The sequence below is a fragment of the Haliaeetus albicilla genome, chromosome 10, assembly GCF_947461875.1.
Source record: "Haliaeetus albicilla chromosome 10, bHalAlb1.1, whole genome shotgun sequence".
NCBI classification, from domain to species: Eukaryota; Metazoa; Chordata; class Aves; order Accipitriformes; family Accipitridae; genus Haliaeetus; species Haliaeetus albicilla.
Genome location: NC_091492.1, coordinates 1,113,500 through 1,127,111, shown reverse-complemented (window position 1 = coordinate 1,127,111; position 13,612 = coordinate 1,113,500). Strand labels below are relative to the sequence as shown.

The 13,612-nt window shown below is 60.6% G+C and overlaps 1 protein-coding gene across 4 annotated transcripts in view; it reads left to right on the top strand.

Annotated features, from left to right (window-relative positions):
* The window catches only part of WWP2 (WW domain containing E3 ubiquitin protein ligase 2), a 43,842-nt gene that overhangs the window by 1,549 nt on the left and 28,681 nt on the right, over positions 1-13,612 (top strand). For 2 of the 4 annotated variants that reach the window (XM_069793187.1, XM_069793188.1), the window contains exons 2-6: positions 1,945-2,028; positions 2,805-2,952; positions 3,197-3,315; positions 10,507-10,788; positions 11,478-11,574. In XM_069793187.1, coding sequence (XP_069649288.1) covers positions 1,945-2,028; positions 2,805-2,952; positions 3,197-3,315; positions 10,507-10,788; positions 11,478-11,574 — 730 coding nt within the window. The remainder of the gene's footprint in view (positions 1-1,944; positions 2,029-2,804; positions 2,953-3,196; positions 3,316-10,506; positions 10,789-11,477; positions 11,575-13,612) is intronic. The other 2 variants (XM_069793189.1, XM_069793190.1) reach the window with 2 other exon arrangements.

Genomic DNA, 13,612 nt, shown 5'->3' with positions numbered 1-13,612 from the left:
GCCTGCTTAATGGCACTAATGAAATAAGTGGTGATGCGGAGCTGGGGAGTCACAACAAACACGAGGAATAACAATATCCTAAGGGAAGGCCAGTGTGATCTGTGGGCCAGCATAATTGGAGTAGGAGTAACTGTAGTAATAGCAAGTGCAATTAGTCTTGTGAAAGACCTCCCTCCATCAGTCAGCTCTCCCCCACTTGTGAGGGGGAGGAGATCGGCACGTGTCAGCGAGCCCCCGGCCACTGTCTGACAGAGCCGAGACAGCGGCAAGCCTGGTACCAGACGAGGTTTTCCAGGTAGAGGTGGGGATTGTACGGGGCACCGGCCAGGTCTCGGCTGAGCATGGGGTGCCAGGTTGATTTGCCATGCTGGTGGGGGTGAGGTCGCACAGGACTGGCATGGAGAAGAAGATGGAGAGCAGAGACCCTAGTTCACGTGAGGGGATCTAGAAAGGAACCTGGCTTTGGGATGGTGCTTGGTAAGGTCTAACAAGGGGGTGGGGAGAGGGTGGTGGGGAAGAGAGAGAGAGAGACTCCTGCATGAGGAGGGAAGTGGCAGAGGCTGGAGATGCTCTTCTCCCCTTTTCATACCCCTGTTGCCCTGATCCGGGGAGGGAGAGGTTGACAGGCACTCCGGTCCAGGGCCAGGTAGGAGGGGGGCTCTTGGCTTTAGTGGCTTGGGAGGGGGATCAGGTTTGACCTTGTCTAAGCCCTTGCTGCTGCCCCGAGCAACAGGATTGAGGCTCCTCTTTGCTCCTGCCCAGGGTGGGCAGCAGATGCCTCTGTCTACCTTGCTGTGTCGGGGGCTTGTGCAGGCGGGGACCCTCTGGTCCATGACCTTGACACCCACCGCAGGCACCCGCACTGGGCGCATCCTCTCCAGCTTCTCTGCCTGGGAAGTGTGGAGAGGAGGACTGCTGCCTGCAGGCTTAGGAGGACAGTGTGAGTCGATAGCTGACTCTGCGGTCCCAGACCGAGCACCTCGTGCTTCTGCGTGATACGTGACCTCATCTTCCTACTTTGTGGTCAGTCGTTTCGGCAGAGGTGCCCAGCCACGTGTTCTGCCAGCGTCCCCGGGTGTTACAGCTTGTGTCCTTCCTGCCCGCTCCTTTTTCCCCGGTGGGTGACTCCAGGGGAAAGCTGCGGCAGAAGGGGCAGGGGGAAGCGCTGTGCCTGCGGTGACAGTGACGTGGCGCCGGAGAGCGAGGAAGTTGTGGGAAGTGGAGGTCTGGGCTTGTAGCCTGCTCTGCAGCGTGATCCTTTTCTGTGTTCAGAGCAGCTGTGGTCCCTGTCCCCTCCACAGTGTGTTAGAGTAGATAGGACTGATTTTTCTGTGGGATTTTGCTGCTAGGAAGAGACCTGGGCTGTCTGTGAGGGATGCAGCTGCTTCCCCATACTGTGACCGGACCTTCCACTATTCTGCCGGTGTCACTGCCTCGTCCTTTCTGAGGGACCCCTTGTGCGGTGGCCACACAGACTGCTCCTGAGCCGACGTTGCTCAGCAGCACAGAGCAGGGCGTGAGACAGCGTATCTGCTGAAGGCTTTGGAGGCTGCTCTGTCCTCGTGCTGGCTGTGATTGGCAGCGACCTTTGGGTGAGGGTGACCTGCAGCCGCCCAAATGGGGTGTCCAGAGGGCTGAGCGCTGCCCCACTTGGCTTGGATCTCTTCAGGCTGTGGCGGTGACGTTGAAGGGGGCTTTCTCTCCCTAGGGTGCAGCGTTGCCATTGCCCGCGGTGCAGGGCTGGTTTGTCAGGAGCGAGGGGGAACCTGTGTTTACCAGGCGTGTGCCTGTCCATTGCTGAGTCTCCCTGCCGTGTGGGTCACTTGCAGTAATGGCTGGGCTGCGTTTGGGCGCAGAGGGGCTGACCTGGGACCCCGGTGCAGCCGCGGCTTCCTCTGGGTGGTGGGAGCGGTGCTGAGGTCTCTCCTCTCTGTCTGCTTCCAGCCAGGGGTGATGCCATGGCCGCTGCGAGCTCCAGCAGGGCCAGGACCGGGCCGCCCTGCGAGAAATCCCAGCTCTCTGTGAAAGGTGGGTCCCGCCGTCTCACCAGAGGTAGGGCCGGGAGTCCTGCCACGGGGAACGTGGATTTCGGGTGCTTCTGGTCCCAGTGTGCGCTCTGCCTGCACCCTAGGCTGGGAGACCTTCTCGGGGCAGGGGGGGAGCAGGGACTGGGGATGGCCAGCATTGCCCTGCATCCCATGGGCGCCCAGGGAAGCGGAGCGGCCATTGGCTGGGCTGCGCCGCCTTCTCTCCCCGGCTGCCATCGATCGGGACGTGGCTCCGTGGCCCTGCCAGGGCAGCGTTGGTGCTCCCGTGGCCGCGAGATGGCTCCCGATGCCTGGAGCTGCGTCCCCTGGAGCTGCATCCCCTGGAGCTGTGTCCCCGTCTCTGCCCCGCAGCCCCTGCGCAGGGCAGCACTAGCCCGGGGGGTGGCCGAGCCTTGCCTGGTGGGTGCCTCTTCCCAGCAGCTCCCACAGAGCCCCCTTGCCCCCGCCTTTCCCACAAGCCCTGGGGTAGGGTGGTGTCTGTGGGGACCGTGACACTCCTGCAGTCTTCAGGTGTGGGGCCAAGGTGCGGGTGAAGCTGGGGACAGGCAGTGGTCAGGGACTGGTGACAGGAGCACCTGGATCCGACCCTTGCTGCCATCAGGAGAATCGCTCCCCGCTCCCCCTCTCCCAAAAGCAGTTTGACTCTGCAGCAAGTCATGGCACCCCGAGCTGGCAGGGATGGGGGGTGTGTGGGGAGGGCAGGGGACAGGGTCTCCCCTGCGGCTGCCTGACCCTATGCCTGTCCCCCCTGCCCAGTTGTGTCCGTGAAGCCCAAGGTGCACAGCCGCCCGTCGCGGATGAACTGCTACGTGGAGGTGGCGGGCGACGGGCTGCCCAGCGAGACCAAGAAGACGGGGAAGCAGATCGGGAGCTCTGAGCTGCTGTGGAACGAGATCCTCATCCTGTAAGTCTCCGTGACCCTGGTGCGGGGCTGGTGCTAGGGCTGGCCCCATGTCCCCCGGTGCAGCCCACGGTGCCGTCAGCTGGGGCCGCTCGGATGTCGGAGATCTTTGCCCCCCAGACAAGGATGCTGTGAGGAGGGTCTCCCATTGCCCCACAGCCTCGCCTGCCTCCCTCTGCTCCCTGGCTTTGGCAGGGCTGGCACTGCCGGCTCCCACAGCGATGGCCTCCTTCTCTGGTCTCTGCAGGAACGTCACGGCTCAGAGCCACTTGGACCTGAAGGTGTGGAGCTGCCATACCCTGAGGAACGAGCTGCTGGGCACCGCCTCCGTCAGCCTCGGAAATTTGCTGAAGAGTGGCGGGAAACGTACGTAGGAGCTGGACCCCGCCGGGGTCCCTTGGCCTCCGCTGCGGCTGGGGGGTCCCGCAGGGTCCCTGCCGCCTCGCCTGCCCGTAGGTGCGTGGCGGGGAGGAGAGGCGGTGGCCGCGGCGGCTCCTGCACGGTCTCCCACCCCGGGAGGGAACAAGGTGCCATTGTGCGCCCTGGGCCGCCTGTCAGGGCCAGGGGGGCCAGGGCGTGATGGAAGCCATACCTCCGTTAGCCATACCTCCGTTAGCCAGGGTGCTGCAGCCTGCATGGAAACACAAACCCCTCAGCTATTTGCTGCCATTTGCGGTCGCCAGCGTGTGGCTTGTGACAGCAGCCACCGCATAAAGGCGGCCATTCAGGCCTTGGGCTGCGCAGGGCTGGAAAAGGCTCGCTCTGTCTTTTCCAAGCAAAGCTCCACTGCTTGCGAGACACAAGACTTGGTATTGAGTGGGGAGAGGGGCCTCCCGTGCCCTGGAGGGGGGATACGGGGCTGGTTCAGACTCTCCCCCATGCTGGGGGCTGGGGTGAGCTCCTTCCCCTGGCACTGCCAACCTCGGGCCACGAAACTGCGGCGGCGTCCCCGCCGCGCTGCCGTGCCCCTGGGTGGCACCTTGTCTTGCCGGGGCAGCGATGGCCACGCAGGGAGCTGTGCTGCCGCCGCCGCCGTCGTCTCGCAAAGCCCGTGAGGACCTGAACGTCTACCCCGGGGTAGTTGCAGGACCAGGCTGCCTGTCGCTTGGGCTGTTGCTGTCAGACAGCCTGCGGTGGGGGTCTCTGCCCCAGGGCACCCTCCCCTGCAGCTTTTTTCTTCCCGAGGTGTGCAAATGCTGTGTCGGGCTCCGGAGTCACTGCTGCTCCCGCCCTACCTGCCTGCTCCTCTGCAGGGGCACAATCGGCTCTTTCATTAGCAGGCGTCCCAGGGGGCTGTGTGGAAAATGAATGGAAAAGGCAACTGGCTGTTCTAGCTTGTCTGTTAACATCCACCAGAAAAAACGTGTCAGATTTTTCCTTGACACCGTGGGCTGGGAGGGAGGACTCTTAAAGCTGCAGAGCCTGCCCTGCCCTGCCGGGAAGGTGCTGCTGTGGGCTGGGGGCAGCCGGCGCTGCCTGGACGAGCCATCGTGCTCTTTTCTGCCTGTCTCGTCTAGCCCAGTGTCTGCTCCCTCCTCTTCTCTGCAGACTCGCTGCTTGGTCTTTGGGCTTTGCTGCTGCTCTGAGTGGGCCAGAGACTGCTGCCAGTCCCCCAGAGGTCCCGTGGGATCCTGCATCCCTGGGACACCCCTTCCTCAAGCGGGCTGCTCGTCTGTGGAGAGGAGGGGAGCCTGTTCCCTCTGCCTGCCAGCCTGGGGAAGTGGCTGGGTCATGCGAAGGTCTGCAAAGGGCATTTGGGACTTCAAGCTGTCCCGAGTCAGACTGGTAATGCCCTAATGCAGCCCGTGACCTTCTGCCTGGGGGAAGGCAGTGAAACACACGTGCTCTCTGCTGCTGAGAGGGGCTCGGCTGTCCTATCCCCCTTCTGGGAAGCGCTCAGCAGGAGTGTGCCTTCCCCAAGGCTGCTCCCGCCTGGCAGCAGACCTGCTTTCTAGCTTAGTTGGGTTTGTTACGGTTTTGGTGAGGTTTTCGCTAAGTTACTGATATGTGAGCGTTGCTGCGGCCTTTGGTTTGTGTTCCTGTAGTTCTACTTGGTGCAGAAGAATTGTCCCGGTTGCTCTGCTTTTGGGCAGGTGGGTGTTTTTGGGCAGGGGTGGTGTTCTCGCCCCTGGTGACATCCGCGGCAGTGCATGCAAGGCTCTTGCCTGCCAGGAAGACGCTGGAGCTCCCGCCGTTCTTTCTGTCGGCTCTCCTGCCAAGCATGCCTCACTTCAGGTGGAAGAGTCTCGGCTCTGATGCCTGGAAAAAGAGCTCGGTGACGAGCCTGGTCAGGCCTGAGCTCCCAGGAAGATTGGGAAAGCCTGCTGGAGCTCACAGCCTGAGCTGTCGGACAGGAGCTTCTGCTCCAGGCGGGTCCAGCCTTGCTTTTGGGCTCGCAGCGCTTCCCACCGCCTTGGCAGGAGCCTCCAGGGCCTCTCTTCTGGCAGGCAGTGCCCTCCTGCTTTTGGAGGGGATTGGCCAGGGAGATGGAGAGGTGGGTAAGAATGGGCTCAATCACAGAAAATGAGCTGGAGCCTTCCACGGAGCTGAGCGGCTCCCAGGGCTCCCGTAAAACAGCTAATTTGCAATGGCACAGCCCCCCGCCCCGGCCCCCAAGCTGCTGCCTGCCACAGAGACACCTCTTTGTTCCCAGGCTCCGGGAGCTCCTCGGCTGTTCCTCCCACGAGGTCTGAGGAACGTCCCCACCCGGCCTTGCGCCACGGTCTGCGTGGAAGCCGATACTGGGCCTTGCTGGTTTTTGCTGGTCCCCCTGTGCGCTGAGCAATGGATATCTGTGCAGGCGCTGGAGCGAGCCTGGCTGCAGCTCACAACCGAAAACGTTCATTTTTATTGCTCACTGCTCGGGTTGCAAGTTACATCAACAGGCTCCTGTTTCTTGAGTGGCACCACGTGCCAGGGTTTTACAGATCCTGCAGAGCCTTTTCTTTCTCTGCCGCTGCGCCCCAGGCAGAGCTGCTGGAGCTGCAGCCTGGCAGGACCCTGCAGGAGAAGCCATCGGCAAACCCCCAAACCTCTGGAAAGCTGCAGCTGTCCCCCCTCCCTGCCATGAACGTGATGTTAAAGGAGCTCTGCTGCATGGCCCGGCAGCAAAGGCTCTTAGCGAGGAGTCGTGAAGGCAAATCTGCAGACTGGCTGAGGTGACTGTTCAGTGAGCTGGCCCTGTAGCAGCTGGGCAACAGTCCTGTAAAACTGGTTGTCCAAGCCAGTAAGTCACAGCGGGGGTTGGACCGTGCCTACCCGGCGTCGCCTTTCTTGTGTCGCGTCCTGAGCGTCCCGCAGAGCTGACGGGCCTGGGAGCACCAGCACTGTGCCTGTGCCCTGGCCACCTCCAGGCTCTTTTTGGATGGGAGGCTGCTGTCTGTGCCCAAGCCAGCGAGTAGGCAGGGTCTGCTGGCTCCGGTCCTGCCGTGCCCCGGCCGGCTGTTATGCAGACAGGCAGCTGCCCCTGGTCAGAGATAGCGGGCATTTTTGGCTTTCTGTACCATCTTGTCTTCCCTCCCAGGGCTGCGATGGTTCAGAGAAAAGCAGCAGAAGGCTGAGGTCCTCCTGGTTATACCTGGCAGATAAACGGAGTGGGACGGAGTCGTCTCTAGGCTGCTGGTGGCTGAGACTGGATCAGCAGCAGGGGCAAAGCTTCCCACTGCCTGGGGAGACTTTTACGTTTTACCTGCGACAGAAAAGGTTATCCTTTCCCCTAAACTTCGGGTTCCTCCTTGGTTTAGGGATGGCTACGGAAGGTCTAACTTTCTCCCAGCTTCTTCCCGGAGGGGCTGTAGCCACAGCACGGAGTCATTCCTTCGGCTGCAGGTATGCACAAAGGTTAAGCTAGTCTTAACTTGCCAAGCACCAGGGAGGTGGGTGCCAGGAGTGGTGCTGCCTGCCTGACAGCCTGGAGACCCGGGGGGAAGCTGGCATGGCTCAGTGCTCCCACTGGGGCTGAAAGCAGCCCCGCTGAGATTATTTGCTGCCGTGCCTTTTCTGTCTAGTGCTTTCAGGGCAGGGTTCTGGCTCTGGGATTTGATTCTTCTGCAGGTTGATGGGGGGCAAGTAGGTTGCTGGCTGGAGTGTGTGGTTTTCAGGGTAGCCCAGGGGATCCGCTTATCTTCTGCTTTGCATAAGCAGCAGTCCTGGCTGCTCCGCGGGGGGCTGCTCTCGAGGGGCGACGGTGGATGCGGCTTTGATTGCGTGGAGCCGTTTGAGTGGAAACCGGCCTTCGCATCCAGTGGAACTGTGCGAAGAGGGCTTGGGGAGCTGAGAGGGTGGGAAGCACCGTCCAGCTGTCTGTCTGGAAATCCTCCTGGCTGCGTGCGCGAAGATGGAGCCACCTCACTTGGGGAAGAGGCAGAAGGGCTGCCCCCTCCTGTGTGGCAGCTCTCTGGTGCTTGTGCCCACGGGCGTCAGACGTGTGTGGTTTCTGGAGGTCCCAGAGGGCTCGGGCTTGGGCTCAGGCTCAACCCCGGGGCCGTTATCGCGCTGGCTGCTACCAGCCTCATTTCGTGGAACCGTAAATCCGCTTAATGGGCTGGGTGGGAATTCCAGCTCACCTCCGCTAAATGGGAGCTCTGATGCTGTGTGCGGGGCACTGGAAGTAGCTGAACTGAGACCTTATTCAGGACCAAATCACCCCCCGACCCCCTCCCAAAATAATAATAATCCCTCTGACATTCTGGCTGCTGGCGGGACACAGGCAGCCTTTGTGCTCCGCCGTTCAGGGGACCCTCTGTTGGTGCAACAGCAATGTCCCTTTGTGCGTCCCGCATGCTGGACCGGGACAGTGAATGGAAGGTTCTGCTAGTGTTTATTTTCTTTAAAAAAGCTGAAGGGGGTGGAGAGGGGGAGAAGGAAGCCGGCTGGGAGGTTCATGTTCACATCCTCCACTTGGAGACACCTTGTCTTTGCTCCTGCGCTGCCGCCCCCTCGGCTGGGCGCCCGCACAATGAGGGCTTGTGCGGCGCCGGCGGGGAGACCGGCGCACTCGGCTGCTGGGCGCTCACGGAGGGGGATGGAGGGGACCCCCGGAGCGTGCGGGCACGACTTCCGCACGGCTCGGAGAAAGTGCAGATTCCTATGGCTTGGAGCCGACGGGGAGAAACAGGGTCTGGATTTGTTCTGGTTTTTGGCTGCACTCGGTAGCATCTTCTATCTCGGGCTCTTAAAACTGTCTGTGAGATTGGTTCCCCTTGGAAGCAAACTGAGAGTAACTCCTTTAGGCAGATGGGCAAGACTGGGCTTAGCAGAATCCCTTGTCTGATGATGGGTGGGTAACGAGTTGGGCTCCAACCTCCGTGCTGTGCTCCCGTGAACGTGTTGCCTGGACCCTGGGCACTGAGGGGACACCCGCCTCCTTGGCACTAAAAACCTGAGGCTCTTTCACGAGACCCACGAGCGCAGCCTGTCCCACAGCCCTGTCTTCTCTGCAGACCCTGTGGCGCTGGGCTTTGGGGTCCTGGTTAAGCACCCTGGGGGGCAGAGATGGCTTAGGTGAGGGGGTCATGAATCCCAGCGCCGGGCTGCCTGCCCTGTAACTGGGATCCCCCTTGCAGCGCTGGTCAGCTTGGAGGACGGATGGCTACCAGCCATGGGCCGGTGTGTGTGGCCTCATGCTGGACCCCCTTCTCCGTCCCCTTTGTGTCCCTTCCCAGTTGCGCGAGGCCGGCAGGCACCCTGCGGGAAGGAGCAGCTCCGGCCAGGGGAGGAGGACAGGAGCTGCTCTCTGGGCTGGTGCGAGAGGTGTGCGGCTGCTTCTGGTCCTGGCAATGGCCAGACCGGTGCGCAGCGGCACCTTGGGCTCTGCGCCTTCACCCCTGGTGCTGTGCGAGGGCTGGGCTGGCAGCCGGGAGCCGTGGGTGCTGTTTGGGTGGCAGTTGCACACCCTGGGACCCCACCAGTGTGTCTCATCCTGGGAGCTAGAGATGGGACGAGGGGTCTGTGGGGAGCGCGTTCCCATCCTCCTGCTGGCAGGTACCACACCCCGTCCCCACAGCAAACTGGGACAAAGCAGGTTGCTAAAAAATGGTGCCATTGTGTCATGAGCAATCTGTGTATAATAAAAATATTATTTGAGCAAATGAGTCAGGAAGCGTCTGGGCTGGTGTCCCAGGCTGGCGCAGCCAAATTTTTCTGGCCTTCTGTGGCAGAGCTGGGTGTTTCGGTCCTGCTGGCTCCAGCAGGCATCGCTGCGGTGGTGCGAGAGCCCTGCCTGCCCGTGGGCACTGAGGGTCGCCTTGTTCTCCCCTCGCCCGTGGGGATGCGGCTGTGCAGCGGGTGGTTTAGCGCGCACAGCTGGAGGGGGCTGTGGGAGGTGCGCAGGCAGCCTCTTCGCACCGTGTGTTGCTCCAGCCATGCTGGGCACTGGTGGCTTCCCAGCAGCACCGGGGACACCCCTTGCTGCTGCATGTGTGTGTTAGAGAGCTGTCAAGAGGCCTCGGAGGAGCTGGAAGGGTGGTGGGTGTCTGTCCTGGGGTGCAGGGAGGCAGAGAGCCGTGGCTGCCAACGTGTGTCAGTGAAACAGGGCAGGCGCCAGTTCTCGAAGCAGCTGATGGTGCATGTGGCACCGTGCAGCTCATCAGCTCCCCCTCCCCACCGCTGCAGCCCCTTGCTCCTTGCTGGAGCGGTGTTCCCAGGGCCGTTATCCCTGGGAGAAGCCGCAGTGCCCAGCTGCGCATGGAGCTATGGCTGGCAAAGTCTCGCTAAGTTGCTGGAGCCAAACTGGCTCACGAGGGAGGGGAGTGGAGCTGGTGGCTGCCTCCAGGACCCTCCCAGCCCATGCCACCTGCTCCAGAAGCTTCTGCCAAGGAGGTCTGAAGCTGCAGCGGAGTGTTTCTGTTTGGGGGCAACCTTTTGTGCCAGTTGCATTCCGTGGAGCTGATACGGTGCGATGTGGATGGAGGGATGTGCCTGGGGTTTTCCTTTGCTGCTTACCCAGGTTTTCTAGGGGGCATGAGCATACCCCAGATTCTGAAAGATGCTGCTTGCTCCTCTGCAGCTGGCCAGAGCTTCAGGCACCGTTGGGCACGTAGCCATCAGCCTGCTTCGTGTCCCAGGCGCCTGCCGGTGGTCACTCTCATGCAGGACCCTTCTTGCCCTGTGTGCCGCATCAAACCATCTGAATCCCTCAGCTTTCCTGCTGCGATCCCCCTTACAGCCCCAGCTTCTGGATCTGTGGGCAACGGTGGTCTCGGCTGTGTTGCAGCCCAGGGCAGCTCCATCCCCGTAGAGGGACCCCGCTTTGCGAGCAGTGGCTGGTGAAGGAGGGTCTTCCTTGGGAGCTGGTGGTGGGGCTGGCCAGGTGTCCTCTGGTGATGCTGGTGGGTGTGTGTTGGTGTGGGGCCAACGCCGGCGGCGTTCGCTGAGACAGCTGGCCCTGAGGGAGTGGGCACATTGTCCTCTGGGGGTGTAGGGAGGCCTGGAGGGGACCAGGAGGCTGATGTCCTGTCCCATGGGAGAGCCGGGGTGGTGGAGCCATCCTCCATCACGGCTGGCATCCTGAGTGGTGACTGCTTGGTCTCTTTCTCCGTGTCCCCTCGTCTCCCACAGTGGAGAACAGGCAGCTGACCCTGGACCTGCAGACGGAGAACAAAGGCAGCGTTGTCTCTGGCGGAGAGCTGACGATTTTCCTGGACGGGCCCGCTGTTGATCTGGGAAGCTTGCCTAATGGCAGTGCCGTGACAGAGGGTGAGTGCCGCCCGTCTCCACATGCATGTGGCGGCTCTGAGCACGAGGCGGTGAGCAGCAGCGGGGAGAGGAGAGGGGCTGAAAGCACGGCCCCCGGGACCTCTGAGCAAGCGTCCGAGTGCCAGCAGCCGCCTCCTCTCCCAGGTAAGGCTCCGGCCCCTGCCTGCCCTGACCCTGGGCTTGCGCATGGGCTCCGGCGGGAGCGAGCGCGTGGTAGGACAGGAGTGGGAGCGTCGACGGGCTGACACCCTGCCTGCGGCTCTTCTCCAGGCCCTCCACCAGCCGCCCACGCGGCTTGGCCCCTTCCCTCGCCGTCCCGTGTGGGCTGGGGAAACGGCTTCTGTATTCCGTGAACCGCTCGGAAAAGGGCTCCCTGCGACAGAGGGTGTGTGGAGACGCGGACTGGTGTCTGACCCATCGGGGCTGCCGGGGAGCCGAGCAGAGCTTGTGCCGGACAGGGGCTGGTGCATTGCTTTCCCTCGGCTCCTTCTCTTCCTCGTTGGGAGACGGAGCCTGTGAAATCTGGGAGTCCTAAATGCAGCCACTTTCCTGGTGATGCCAGTTCTGCAAAGTCCTGCGTTTACCTTCCCTAGTGCTGCGCTTGGAGCTGCGGGGTGCTGTGGGGACGGGCTATGCTATTGCACAGCAGTGGGAGAGGAGAGCACCTCAGCATAAAGGCAGGGGGTCCTTGTGTGCTGGGGGGTCTGTTCTGTAACGTATGGGGCTGTTGTGCTTTTGGGTCTCCATTCTGGAAGGAGGGAGGGAAGGAAGGAGAGTAGAACTAGTAGGTGCCTCGGTCGTTTTCTTCACCTGCTTTTTCTTCACCTATTCAGGGTCCCAGCTGCCTGGACGGGACCCCAGCAGCGTGGCTGCAGCCACAGAGGGCAGACACCAGCCTCCCAGTACAAACTGCTTTGGAAGCAGACCAAGGTAAGGGTCCTGTGCTGGCAGCACCTGTCAGTCCATTACTGGGTGGTTGCTGTGGCTGTGAGGCAGCTGAGAAGTGTCTAGATCATCCTTGTGCAGTGGACCCCACTCCAGATCTCCCAGTGAGGTCCCAGCAAAGCAGTCCGTAGGAGGTGTGGAGCAGGAGTGGGCTGGCAGACCTCCTGGAGGACAGCAGAGCTGGGAGGCGACCATACAGCCAGGGTGCAGCTGACCTGAGCCCCTCTTAAAAGTATTTGTTTCTCAAGGAATATCAGGTCTGTGATGGCCCAGACAGTTTCCACCAGTTGCTCTAGTGGCAGCCGAAGGAATGGTCTGTCGGGGAGATGTGGGGCAGGCTGTGACCAGGCAAACCAGCAAAGGGCTGGTCTGCAGGGGTCCCTTCAAATGGCGATTACAGGGACCCCAGCTCTTGCCTTGAGCACAGCCCTGGCCAGACGCAGCCAGGCTGGGAAGCACAATGCCCTTCTGGGCGATGGTCACAGGAGGACGCTTCCGAAGGTCCAGGGGGAGCAGAAGAAGCAGAGCTGCAGGGAAATAACAGCTGCTTCCAAAGGAAATGAGATGCTTGGGCACCAGGCCATCCTGTGCCTGGCACAGTGCCCTTCCTTGCCTTCTCGCTGGGCTGGAGTGGCTCAGTGCTGCTCCTTTTGGAGCTGTGGTTATTGAGAGACGTGTCACACTGTCAACATGGAGTTGAATTTAACACCTATTTATATTTCCAGAGCATGGCAGTGGCCCAGCAGCCTATACAGATGTTCTGGTTAGACGTGTGCCTGCAGCCTGCCCGATAAGAGGTTCTGCATGCCCCCCAGGCTTAGGAGCACTCTTAGCGACCAGCCCCACACCTTGAGCTTTTCTTCTCCTTCTTCATCTGCAGGGCACATACAAGAGATGAGCAAAGGGGAGAAATGTTTTTGGCTCTAAAAAGTGACCCTCTCCTTCCATATCATTTGTTCGTCTCCCACCCGAGGAGGGAGTGGGATGGGAAATTGGGAGCAGGTTGCTCAACACAGTTTGTGCCCTTTTGCTGTGGCTGCTTCTCTTGATTTCTGCTGTACAGGTGTTAAAGCCTTCTAAGGGGCGAGAGACTGCTCAGTGTCCTGATGGGAGCTGGACTTTGCAGCCGCTTAGCACCTATCAGTAGGTGCTAGAAAGCCTGCAAAGGAAGTTTTGGTTTGGGAGGCTCAACATGGTGACTGCTTGCTTCTGATTCCTGACTGCTCTCTGATTGCCTGGAAGTACTTTCTCCTTTTGGTGTCCTCTCAACCTGCAAGCATCTGAGAGAAGTGTGGTGAGGTCTGGCCAGTACTTCTACGGGGTCCTTCACAGACCTTCCAGGTGTGCTTGCAATCATTAAAAATCCCATGGCTGCTCTGGTATGGGAAAAGTCCCAGCCTAGTGTTCAATTCATCCTACACTCACTTGAATTTAGGGTTGTTCTGCACATGACTCCACAGTTTGATGTAGTACTGCTACATGGGGTAGAGCGTTGCTGTACGTACCCACCATGGAGGCAGCTGCCTTCTCCGGACTGGAGTGCGGGCCCTTTGCACATGGGAATGCTGTTTGATGTTTGCTCTGTTTATACGCAGAGCTGTGTTTATTTTCCTGGGCTTGGTGATGGATGCTGGCAAACTCGCTCACAGGCAGGATGGAAAGAAAAGGGTCATTCTTTGCTCCTCAGCTATTTCTACACTGTCCCCTCAAGGGAAACTGCTTGGTCAGGGCTTCTCTTTCTTCTGAACAAATGTCATCTTGGGATTTGCTGCTAATCTTGGTGACGGGGTGTGAAATTCCACAGCCCTCTGTGTGGAGAGAAAACAGAGCCCAGAGGTCCCCGGCTGCGAGCTGATGCTGTGGGTGCCGAGAGAGTTGCCACAATCCTCGTTTGTCTTGTGGTGGCCAAAGGGGCCTCTTCTGACAGCAGGGAATAAAGTAGCCTGGTTTGCTCTTCACCCTATGGAGAGGCTCTGGCTGATGCACCACGTTGGGTATTGGGATCTAGGCACAGCCGTGAGAA